At 30.8% G+C, this 11,644-nt stretch overlaps 2 protein-coding genes across 7 annotated transcripts; one reads left to right on the top strand and one right to left on the bottom strand.

Moving 5' to 3' along the window:
- Positions 1-156: 156 nt before the first annotated feature.
- Positions 157-1,619, bottom strand: LOC124838520 (Cytochrome c oxidase biogenesis protein Cmc1-like protein). 4 transcript variants are annotated; one of them, XM_047314147.2, is made up of 4 exons: positions 1,491-1,619; positions 1,162-1,241; positions 460-564; positions 157-391 (listed from the first exon to the last, which is right to left on the bottom strand). In XM_047314147.2, exons 2-4 carry the CDS (start codon positions 1,204-1,206, stop codon positions 293-295), a joined length of 249 nt encoding a protein of 82 aa, XP_047170103.1. In that variant the 5' UTR covers positions 1,207-1,241; positions 1,491-1,619; the 3' UTR covers positions 157-292. The 4 variants fall into 4 exon arrangements, with proteins under 4 accessions (XP_047170103.1, XP_047170102.1, XP_047170104.1 ...); XM_047314146.2 differs by having other exon boundaries at positions 1,162-1,271; positions 1,491-1,613; XM_047314148.2 differs by having other exon boundaries at positions 1,162-1,292; positions 1,491-1,601.
- A 1,824-nt stretch (positions 1,620-3,443) lies between these two features.
- Positions 3,444-10,131, top strand: LOC124838511 (uncharacterized). Of its 3 annotated transcripts, XM_088116729.1 has the most exons (11): positions 3,444-3,577; positions 3,660-3,753; positions 4,826-5,401; positions 5,601-6,968; positions 7,103-7,427; positions 7,572-7,833; positions 7,917-8,133; positions 8,449-8,813; positions 8,910-9,041; positions 9,128-9,219; positions 9,550-10,131. In XM_088116729.1, the coding sequence occupies exons 2-9, from the start codon at positions 3,670-3,672 to the stop codon at positions 9,031-9,033; spliced, it is 3,321 nt and encodes a 1,106-aa protein (XP_087972855.1). In that variant the 5' UTR covers positions 3,444-3,577; positions 3,660-3,669; the 3' UTR covers positions 9,034-9,041; positions 9,128-9,219; positions 9,550-10,131. The 3 variants fall into 3 exon arrangements, with proteins under 3 accessions (XP_087972855.1, XP_087972854.1, XP_087972856.1); XM_088116728.1 differs by having other exon boundaries at positions 8,910-9,219; XM_088116730.1 differs by lacking the exons at positions 3,444-3,577; positions 3,660-3,753 and having other exon boundaries at positions 5,264-5,462; positions 8,910-9,219.
- The last annotated feature ends 1,513 nt before the right edge of the window (positions 10,132-11,644 follow it).

Genomic DNA, 11,644 nt, shown 5'->3' with positions numbered 1-11,644 from the left:
AATAACTTTTTATTTCCTGATTCCAAGTTTAGATCCTAATTACATCAGCCAACACACATGTAATATTGACTGGGTAGCATGCATGTAAGTGAGCAGCACGTATAATGAATCAATGATTATTGATTGAGTAGGATAAAGACAGAGCAGGCAGGGGCATAAAAAATACTTCAAACAATATGGTTAATAACCCTCTTTTAAGGCTGTAAGACGTATATCATATCAAGGCCTTGTATAAAATTATAGTTCTAATTTGCAGAGCAGTTTGGCATTTTCTACATCTCAAAAAATCCTTCTATTGACTGCTGCTTGCAGCATTTTCTTTCCTCAAAATTCGCAATTGTTCCTTTAACTTTTTGCTCTCTTCAAAATTAGCCTTCCGCTTCAAAGCTTTCTAGGAGAACAAAACAGAGAGATCCTTAACAAAAAAAAAAAAAAGATGAAAGAAATGAAAAAGGCTACCTCTTCTCTGAAACAGCGATCCAATTTTATTTTCAAATCAGTACATTCGCCAAAGAATTTGGCAATTGGATGTTCTACATGACACTTTTGAAACTGCTCAATAATCTGCATAAACGCACAGTCTAAATTAAAGTTATACTGCTTCACGTTTGCAAGACCAATTACAGGGAAATTCAGGATCAAATGAAAAATTTTGCCCTTATTTTCTATTTTTACTTTATTTCCGGTATTCTAAAGCTTATACAAGGAAAAGTAAAAATAGAAACCAATAAAAACTGTCTTTACTGTACTCATTTTGCCATACAAACTTCTGAAGATAATAAATAATGTAGAAACAAAATCTCAAACTAAATAGTAGCTTAGTAAAACCAGAATTTCTAAAGTCCACCGTGGACTGCAAAGGCAATGAAAGGAGTTTGAAGCTTTTTGAGTATTGTCATCAAAGCTTCATTCTATTCATCCAACATAAAATTCCACATAGCCATTAAAAGTTTACATTGCAAAGGTGATTTACCCAGCGGAATACTGGATTGAGACCAAATATCCTACAGTTAACCGTCATCCCATGGCATAACTATGAACATCAAATTTATAATGACCAACAAGTTTATCAATAACACAACAAGAATATCTATTTAAGAATAAAATAATAATAGTAAATAGTTTGGTCTATTTTTAAACAGAGTGATCGAACAAACTCACTTCAGCGCACATTGGGTGTTTGTGCAATGTTAAAGGAGGGTGCATCTTCCCACAGTCAAGTCTATATGCAACACCTTCTCCTGCGGAGCAACCACTCACTATTATGTTCCCTTCACAGTATCAAACGATAACTACATTCAAAAAATAGAATCGGCCCCAGAAAAAATCCAACGCAAAAGATCATAATTTTGAAACCTAGAAAAGCCATAGATTACAACATAGGAAAAAATAAAGTAATGAAATCGATCAAATTGAAATCCTATGGGAAAAATATAAAAACGGAACTTCGAAATTATTATTAAAGTCTAGAAAGTGGGAAAAGAACTTACGAATTCAAAATTTGAGATCGAAGACTGAAATGGGGTTTCTAAGCTCAGGGCGGTGAAGATTCTGGAATAACGAGGAGGGGAAGACACAACTCATGAATGTTTTTTTTTTCATATGTTGTAATTTAATAAATAATAAAAATATCAAAAAATAATTTTGGGCTTAGACTATTTTTTTTGTGTTGATCGTGATACGCAGTACAAATGGGCCTTTATGTTTCCGCACCCCTCACTGTTGATCATGAAAATTCCTTAAAAACAAAACTCTTAAACTTATTTTAGATTTCACCTTTAAACGTGGAAGACTTGAAGAATTATAAAATGCGAAACTTTAGTTACAGAAAAATACACTATTTACATGACAATACTTTTTATTTAAGATTTCTTTTTTAAAATGCATAGGTTATTTCTACTTGAAAAGTTAAGAAACAATTTATTACTTAAAGATGCTAATAAATAATAGATATTAAGCAAACTAAAATCTTTATATGAGAATAAAAAAAAGAGAAAAAACATTGAAGATAAAAGCAAAATCTAAAAGTGTATTAGGAATGATAAAAACAAAATATCACTTAAATAGACAATTTATTATAGCTGTTATGATTTAAATCAAACAACAATTAGTTTTTAAGGTGAATTATTAGTATTCTGATTTAAGATTGATGTCACTTTAAGTCAAAAAAAATATAAGTGTTCAAAGGCTATGGATACCTTATTATTTATAATTTATAACAAGATTTATTATTTGTAAAAGGTAAGATTGTTGGTTGAATAACAACCTTATAACTACTTTATTATTTATAATAACATTTATAATCTAAATTTATAAATAATTATTCAATTTTATTCTTTAAAAAAATTAAATTAAAATAATTATTTTATCAATTTTATCTTTTAAATGCAATTTATTTAAATTTAATCGTTTTTCCATTCGACTATTTTTAAATTTAATATCTCTTTAATTATAAAATCATCTGTAAAATAAATAAAAACTATTTATGATAATAATAATAATATTTTTATTATTTTTTACTATCAAACAAATAAACACACATATAATCTATACCCACATAGTCCATATGTTTTCACTTGCTTATAATAAGTGAAATGGTTCATTGAATAACAAACAGCTTTTGTTTTCTATTAATTTATTCCAACTTTAAACCAATTTCATATAAAAACTAAAACTGATACTCGAACATTATTTAATACTATGATGGTACAATAACAAATACAATAAATTATAAGAACCAAAACAGAATAAATTTTTTTATGGAAAAATATATAAGAAAATTGTATTAAGATATATAAAGAAAACTTGTATTTCTATAAACATAAAAAGTTATATAAATCTAATTTTCTTTTATAAATAAATAATGAAATATAATATTAATCAATAACTATTAATTAAGAAATCCATTTTTATAACTATTTATCACTGTTGTTTTGGTGTAACATTTTTATTCATTTTACTCTTTATTAACATGACTCATTATATTATTTTAATTTAATTTTTTTTGAATATTCTTTTAATTTCCATTAACTACTTTCAATTAACAATTTCAAAATTTATTATTTTATTTTTAAATTTTGTAAATATATTTTTTACTCATAAACTATTTTTAGTAAAACATTATGCTATAAAACTATAAAAAAATATTTTATAACTATTTTTCATAATATATTTTGTAATAATTATAATAAAACATAATCTTTTACAAGGAAAAAAAAAAGTGAATACAGATCCCTCTCCACTAGTTCTTACACGATGAATACGTGATAAGTCTCTTATCAAAATAACTAACCTACATACTTTTCTTTATACGTGATAAAAGCTATTAAATTTTTAAATCATATTTTACATAAAACACATTAATTTAAGTAAGTAATTTGGATATTCCTTCTTTTATAAAATCTTGAATGCTAGATATATTTTTTTTCTAACCTTTTTCACTAAAAAAATGACGTCTCTATATAAATTTAGCAATTGTCTTGACTGGTGTGTTTTGGTACGTATGAGAGGGTAAAGTTCTGGAATGTTCTCTCTGCAAGGCAGTTGTTTCTTCTCTCCGCACCGGTAAATTCAAAAGGTACATTCCTGTGTATCCGTTTTCCGTCATTGATCATTGAGTTTCTGTATCAGTGAGTGATAATGTGATTGAATTTTTTTAGAAACCAAGTGATGGAAACGAGTGAGGGCTTTTCGAGATTGATATTATCTTGGTCTCTTGAGGATATACTCAACAATGATCTTTACAAAGACAAGGTCAGGTTACTCATGCCCTATCTTTATTCAATGGTCATTCGTTCCTCTGTGACGTTTTATTTTTTCCCGAACTCACCAGTGCTAGTTTTAGGTTAAATTACGCTGTAAGTTCTTGCTTTAAAACTTTGAATTTTCCTCCCATGGAATTTTTCAGTGTATGAATGTTTTTGTAGCTACTGTACAGTTAGGCTGGTAGGCTTTAAGCAACTTGCTGTCTGTCGTATACGTTGAGTTTTATGTGGTATTTACATTGTTCCTTAGTGTTGGTGTAATAACTCAATTTTCCTCTTTACACTGTTTCTTAGTGTAGGTGTTATTCAATTTGTTTGACAACATAAGTGGACTGTCTGATTCTGGATCGTTTGATTTGAGCCCAATATATAGTGATTTCTAGAGGGGAATATGTGTCACATATCCATATCCAGTACTCTAACATTTGCCAGGACTTATTGATGAAGTATCTAATATATGAAGTACTAATACTTTTATGATGATGATAGGTTATAGTTTTTCTTACAATGCCTGAGAAATGTGTTTTTACTTTGCATTCTCGCAATTGCTATTATATATACTTTATGTTCTAAGAATTTTTATAAATTTTAGATATGCAAGTGTCACATATAGTAACCTGGCAATTTAAAAATAAACATATCATATCACCCTATCGGATAATATTTGATACACATATTGTATCCATGCATCATACATCTATCTATAAGTAGGTGTGATCACCGTAATCACGCATACAAGGGCTTTCCGAGTTTTCTTTAGTTCTTAAAATGCTTGAGGATTCTTCATTGAGTATGTTCTTTGATGTGAAAAAATGATCGTTTTTCCTCTTTTTCTTTTTATATTGATTTTTGTACGGAGCAATGAGTTATGTTATGTGTAAGCGAAAATAATTCTTACAGGCTGCATGCAGTTATGGGTTAGTACTGAGGATTTACATCTTTCTAATATGTTGATAAATTCCTGATTGTGTAGTCAACATTCATTGCATACTAGAAGAAGCTCCTTACCTCTTTTGCATATAATTATATTCTAAAGCTGTTATGTTTGTACGTTTTAATAGGTGAAGCAAATTCCAAAGACATTCTTGTCCGTAGCTCACTATTTGAAATCATTTACTTTTCCACTTATTGAGGAAACTCGTACAGATTTATGCTCAAGCATGAAGATGTTGTCAGAGGCTCCAGTGTATGAAATAACCGACATTGCTTTTTCTGAAAATTATAAACCTCCACATGATTTGTTATACCAGATAGAAATGAAAGCATTGGTAGATAGTGATAGAAAAGGGGATATATGTGAGCCTGAGATTGGACAACTTTTTACTTTGACTAAAACAAGGCCAAAATGCATAGATGATTTGAACAAGCGTGGAAATTCCTATCTTACTGGTTTAATTGGGAAGGTTAGAAAGAAAAAAGACGAGGAAGATGTTTATGAGGTTCAAATACTAGCTTCAAAACCCATTAAATTGGAAATGTACTGGCAGGAGGATGGCACATATGTATATGGCATATATGGTTTTGCTGCCTATCTTATTAATATAACAACAAATATGCGTATATGGAATGCACTGAACTCAGATCCAGAAGGTCCAGATATCCATGTGATCAAACAACTGCTCCAACCTGATCCTGCTGTAAGAGCAATGGTTTATTCTCTGCCTTTTACCATATGTGCCTTGCAATGTCTAGTTCATGGTATAACTGTACAACTGGTTAGCAGATGAAGCTAGATCTTTTTTATAATACCCTCTGATTTCGTTCCTCTACCTTGTCAAGATAACCTTATTGATTGGATAGATGATTAAGTACTTTAAATGTTGCATCTTCTTACAGGTTGGGGGAAATTGCGCTCAATGTTTCTCTAGTGAAAGGTACACTATTGATGTGTCAAATATTGGTGCTGTTATTCGATCATTTGATTTGAACAAAGCTCAAGAAGAGGGAGTTTTAAGTTGTTTAGCTGCAAGGGAGTGCTCTCACAAAAATACTGTGAAATTGATTTGGGGCCCTCCAGGGACAGGGAAAACAAAAACAGTTGGCTCATTACTATTTGCCCTCCTCAAAAGGAAATGCAGAACACTTACTTGTGCCCCAACTAATGTGGCTGTGCTGGAAGTGATTTCCAGGTTTCTTAGGCTAGTGATGGACTCCATTGATTATCACACTTATGGTCTTGGAGACATAGTGTTATTTGGCAATAGAAAGCGGATGAGTATTGACGATCGAGATGATCTTCTTGATATATTTCTTGATTACCGTGTAAATATTCTTGCCAGGTGCTTTGCACCCTTGTCTGGTTGGAAACATCATTTAGAACTGGTAATTCGGTTACTTGAAATCCCTGAAGAGCAGTATCATGAATATTTAAAGTGTGAGGAAAAGAGGGATTATGAGATCAAAGGTGATGACTGCTTGAAGGAAGAGAATGATGTAATTGCAAGTCAACAAACAAATCAAGAGAAAATAAATATGTCCCAGGACCCCAAGATTTGGAAGCAAAATGAGTGGATGAAAATAATTAATAGAACTTTAAGAGAAAACAGATTGTCTTTTAAAGAGGCAAACAAAAGCAAATATGATAAGCAGGAGATGAAGGATCTTCTTTTCCATGAGAATAAAATAAAAAGGTTGACATTTCATGATTTTTTCACAAAAAAATTGAATTATATTAGGAGGCGGATGAGGACATTTGCAGTGGATATGTGTACTCATTTGCCAACTTCTTTTATTTCATTAAGAGTGGTCAAAAGTTTATTTGAATGTCTTGACTGGCTTAAAGTCTTTGTAGAAGTGTTATCAAACAATTCCGTTACTGATCACGAATTTAAAGATGCCATTTCTATATCTACTATTGATCAAAGTAGAGCTAGTTGCTGTACTTGGCAGGCTAAGTTGTGTATAACCAGGAAAGAATGCCTTAAAATGCTGAGATCTCTTCTAAATATCTTAGTTCTTCCTGATTTTAGTGATGAATATTCAATCAAAAACTTTTGTCTCAGAAGATCTCGCATGCTTTTTTGTACTGCTGCGAGTTCTGCTAGATTGCATGCAGTAGAACACTGTAGACTAGAAATGTTAGTTATCGATGAAGCTGCTCAACTCAAAGAATGTGAGTCAAATATACCTTTACAACTTCCTGGTATTCGTCATGCTGTACTTATTGGAGACGAGAAACAGTTGCCTGCCCTAGTCAAAAGTGAGGTGTGTTCCAGTCTTGTTAATTCCTGTTTTCCTGACTGTGCAAGCATGTTTGTTATTATGTCTCACTTTTTTTGCTCTGTTATGAAATTCATGGACAAAAATTTCAACATATAGAAATTTTTATGAATATACAGATTTCCGGCAAGGCAGGGTTTGGAAGAAGTTTGTTTGAAAGGCTGGTCCTCCTAGGTCATGAAAAACACCTTCTCAATATTCAGTATAGAATGCATCCATCCATTAGCTTGTTTCCAAATATGGAATTCTATGACAAACAAATTTTGGATTCTCCAAGGGTCAAAGAAAGAAGCTATGGGAAGCATTTTATAGGTGGTGATATGTTTAAGTTCTACTCTTTCATAAATGTTGCTTATGGACAAGATGAATTAGATGAAGGGAATAGCCGAAAAAATAGGGTGGAAGTAGCTGTGGTATCTGAGATTGTTTTTGAGCTCTACAAAGGTAATTTCATTATGTGATCTATACGAGTAAAAGTAACCAATTGAACTCTAAATGTTTGTGATAAGTTCTTCATCATGTAATTTATGAATGGTAACTTTTATTGTAATGTTTGGATTTTAATTATCATCTATTGACTCTTTACAGAATCAGTTTCTAGAACACGGACTGTTAGTGTTGGTGTTATATCTCCATATAAAGCTCAGGTTATTGCCATACAAGATGCTATTGGAAAAAGGATTGGTGGTGATGTTGATCATAACTTTTCTGTGAAGGTTTGTACTGTTGATGGTTTCCAAGGTGGTGAAGAGGATGTGATAATAATATCCACTGTAAGATATAATAACATGGGATTTGTGGGTTTTATTTCTAATCTTCAAAGAACTAATGTTGCTTTAACAAGAGCAAGGTATGATATGTTCCCATTTATTATACACGCTATTTGTTCTACATCTGTTGTAATCATGAATGTCCTGTTCCTTATGTATACAGGTATTGTCTTTGGATAGTAGGTAATGGGGAAACTTTGATGAATAGTGGCTCTATTTGGGAGAGAATAGTCCTTGATGCTAGGTCTCGAGGGTGTTATCATAATGCTGACGAGGATGATAGGTTATCTCATGCTATTACAACTTCCATTATTGATATTGGTCAAGTTGGTGATCTATTGCATTTGAGTTCTCCACTCTTCAGGAAAGCAAGGTGGAAGGTACGGAACTTAGAATTGTTCTCGAGACTCTACTTTTTTTTAATACTGAAAAAGACATAAGAATTCAAGTTAAACTCTCAAAGCATACATAACAAGAGACAGAGAACATTTCCAACTAAAACAAAGTTTCTCACATCATAAATGCATACCAGATCGATTATTGTCCTAAAGTTCAAATTCACACTCCTTAGTAGATGATGGTATTCATGAATTATAGTTCTTTAATCCCCCTATGACTGTCGCAGCAGATTAAAGTCTTCTGACAATTCTCAAACTGCTTTACCTTTTTCATGAACTCCCTTGACTTTATTATAGGTTTGCTTCAATCAAAGTTTTCTAATCTCTATGGCAAGAATTAAGAGCTCTGAGATTTGCCAGAAAATATGTTCCCTGCTGAGGCAACTTTCAAGTGGTTGGCGTCAGCCTAAACGGGAAATAAATCTTGGAGTTGTGGATGATATTTCTTCCCAACTATTGGAGTTGTACAAGGTCAATGAGTCACTTTATCTTGTTTGGACCATCGATGTTATAAAGGACAACTCAAATTATGTTCAAATTTTGAAGATTTGGGATGTTTTGCCATTGTCTGAGGTAACCAATTTGGCAAGGGATATTGACATTTCATACAGGAATTATTCCGCTGATATTCTTAGATTCTGCAAAACCAGATGTTATGATGGGTATAACTCCTAGACTCTGATTAGCTTCACATGGTTAAAAATAGTGGAAAATTTATTTCAAATAGAATCATTAACATATTATATTGGTTACTGCAGGAAATTTGACATTCCAGGGACATGGCTTGCTAGTTCGAATCATCTGACAAATAATAATCTTCCAGATCCTATGCAAGTTCTATGCAACCAATTTTCTTCACTCGGACTGAGGAACATAAATTAGAATCAACAGTATATTACTCTCACCTCACCTTTGTTTTGAAAAAGAATATATAAAAAAATCAAAAAGAGGTGTGTTTTAATGCGTATTTTTTAAGGTGTTTAAACACGGAGGAGGTTAATGTGGTGCAAGTAAAATACAAAAGGGGTCAGAGTAATATACTCAATTTCAACCAGTTAGAAGTTATGGGTAAGTTTTTCTTTTTTTGCCTTATTGGGACTTCATTGTCAGGCCATGCCTTATTTTAGATTGTTGTGGTAGTTCTTCTAAATTCTAAAGTAATCCTTTCCTTTGGTAATCCAAATAAGATATCGATCTTGGTTTCTCACTTTGTATGTCCATCTTTAAACTTATTTAAGAAATAAGCACCATCAAGGTCTCTCTACACTTTTGAAAGTAAGGGCAATTTTGTTTCTGATTTTTCCAATGTGGTTTCTTTGTGAAATTTCAAGTTGTTTATTTCATTTTTTTATTGACGAGCCAGAGATGATGATTCTTTCTTTTTTTCTTGTTTTTCAGAAATATTAGATTTTGGAATCCTATATCAAAGCTGCTTTGGTTTGGAGAGCAATAGTGAGTTTTTTGGGAAAGTATCTGCTTCAACAGCGAGGTCAATAGCAATTGTGTATATACACATATAGAAGAGTATACTCTGTGCATACAGTCATAGGTTATGTAAAAAATAATCCCTCTTTTGGGTTTGCTTTGGCTATATTTCTGACATGATAAGGACGAAGTATGGTTTGTGACTCAAGACAAGTTATATTCTTCTACAGGAATTTAACTCTTCTGGAGTAAGCTTTCACTTTAGAGAGAAAAGTGAAAAATCTTAATAATCATCGATGAAAAAGATCAACAGTTCATATTACTCGAACTTGTCCAACAAGCCATACATTTGTCAAAATCTTGTCTTTTGTCATTAATGATCGAGATGTTTCACATTTCCTTTGTGTAGCGAACAAGAGTAAATTCCTTTCCGAAACATGAATATTTGAGTAGTCTGATTGTATGTGTAAATCAGCCATTAGAATGGTGTAAGGGATGTCCTTTTTGTTACATTACACGTTGAATGTTTCTGATGTACAGTTTCTTTGTGATTTATGTTTTTGTTGTTGTTGATTTTTCTGTTTTTAATGCACTTGCACTTATAAAAACAACATGAACCAACAAAAGTGAATGTAAGAAAGTTTTAGATGGTTAATCAGATTTTTAGTAAGTAAAGTGGTCGTTAGATGTGAGAGGATTTAAGATGTCTATCTGTGCCAATGCTCTTCCAACTTTGAGATTGTAAAGTTCAGTGATTTGTATTTGTAAAAGGAAAAGTTTTTGATTTGATGGAAAAAAAAATCGGTCTCATATGTTATTCAGTCTTGGGCTATTTCTTCCCCCACTTTTATGATTTCTTCATGCATCTTCGTATGGGGGTGGCAGAAAGGTAAATTTCAAATCACACAATTACAAAAATATGTTTTAAATTACCTGTCCGAAATATATTTTCACATTTTATAACTTCAATTTCAAACTATAATTTAGACTATATTTTTAGACTCTAATTTATATTTTGAATTATGTATTTTAAAAATGTGTTTTATATTGTATAATCTGTAATATATTTTTGAGTATATAGAAACATATTCAAAACTTTAAATCCCATGTTCTAAAATATGCTTTTAAGGTGATTTTTTTTTAATTTTAAATTGTACAATTCAGAACAAATTTATGAATTATATAATTGAAAGTGTTTTCGACTAATGGATGATTTGAGTTTTTTTCATACTTATAAAAATTACAGAAAAGTGGTATGGAATGCTAAAAGAAATTAAAGTATACAATACTAAAAGAAATTGCTTGAGTTTGGTGGTGCTTTATAACTAAATTGACATTTGAGCATAATAGAGTTGAATATGAAAAAAATGGCTAAACATAATTTTAAGCTAAAGTTATGATCAGATGAAAATCTTAAAAATAAAAGAGAAGGATCTTACCAATTTTGGATATATATAATAAGAAACTATAATTCACTATTTTTATATTTTTGTTTAGTTATATTTGTATACAAATTCTTTATACCACGTCAATTATAATAGGAAACTTATTATTCAACTAACATATTTTTATTTCTAAATATTTTAGTCATGTGTTTTATATTTGACTACTTAGTTAGGTGGAGTTAGATTACAACTTATAGTTTTTACTCTTATTCATCTTTAGGCTAAATGAATTATAGTAGTAGACTTCTTAATTTGTTGATCATCAATTTTTTCTTGTGTGTACATATTTTAGTCATTTACAAATACTTTGTAGGTAGCTCTACTAGATCAGCAGAGATTAACTTACAATATAAAAAATTAATATCACTTTTTATTTTAATTTTATTTTTAGCAATTAAATGTTATCACCCGCTATAAAAATGTTGCTTCCAAATCATTGGAAATTTGGCCAATTATACAAATTGTTGGAATTCTTTTTACTTGAGAAGACTAGACTGATAAAATTTTCACCTATAAAATATGTGATCTTCCTAGAAGAAACCTATAATAACATTTAATATAAAAATCTTAAAGTTTTGATATTTGTAAGTCTTTTTTTTTCATACATCATTAAATTTTTCTCG

Source organism: Vigna umbellata, chromosome 5 (assembly GCF_029865625.1).
Source record: "Vigna umbellata cultivar VRB3 chromosome 5, Vumbellata_1.0, whole genome shotgun sequence".
NCBI classification, from domain to species: domain Eukaryota; kingdom Viridiplantae; phylum Streptophyta; class Magnoliopsida; order Fabales; family Fabaceae; genus Vigna; species Vigna umbellata.
Note: the sequence above shows the minus strand (reverse complement) of the source record. Positions and strands in the feature narration are given on the sequence as shown.

Coding starts and splice junctions, on each gene's coding strand:
- LOC124838520 (XM_047314147.2), bottom strand. CDS start 1,206: ATGCACCCTCCTTTAACATTGCACAAACACCCAATGTGCGCTGAA. Junction 565..1,161: donor AACACCCAATGTGCGCTGAA/GTGAGTTTGTTC, acceptor GCGTTTATGCAG/ATTATTGAGCAGTTTCAAAA. Junction 392..459: donor ATCGCTGTTTCAGAGAAGAG/GTAGCCTTTTTC, acceptor TTGTTCTCCTAG/AAAGCTTTGAAGCGGAAGGC.
- LOC124838511 (XM_088116729.1), top strand. CDS start 3,670: ATGGAAACGAGTGAGGGCTTTTCGAGATTGATATTATCTTGGTCTCTT. Junction 3,754..4,825: donor ATGATCTTTACAAAGACAAG/GTCAGGTTACTC, acceptor ACGTTTTAATAG/GTGAAGCAAATTCCAAAGAC. Junction 8,814..8,909: donor AAAACCAGATGTTATGATGG/GTATAACTCCTA, acceptor TGGTTACTGCAG/GAAATTTGACATTCCAGGGA.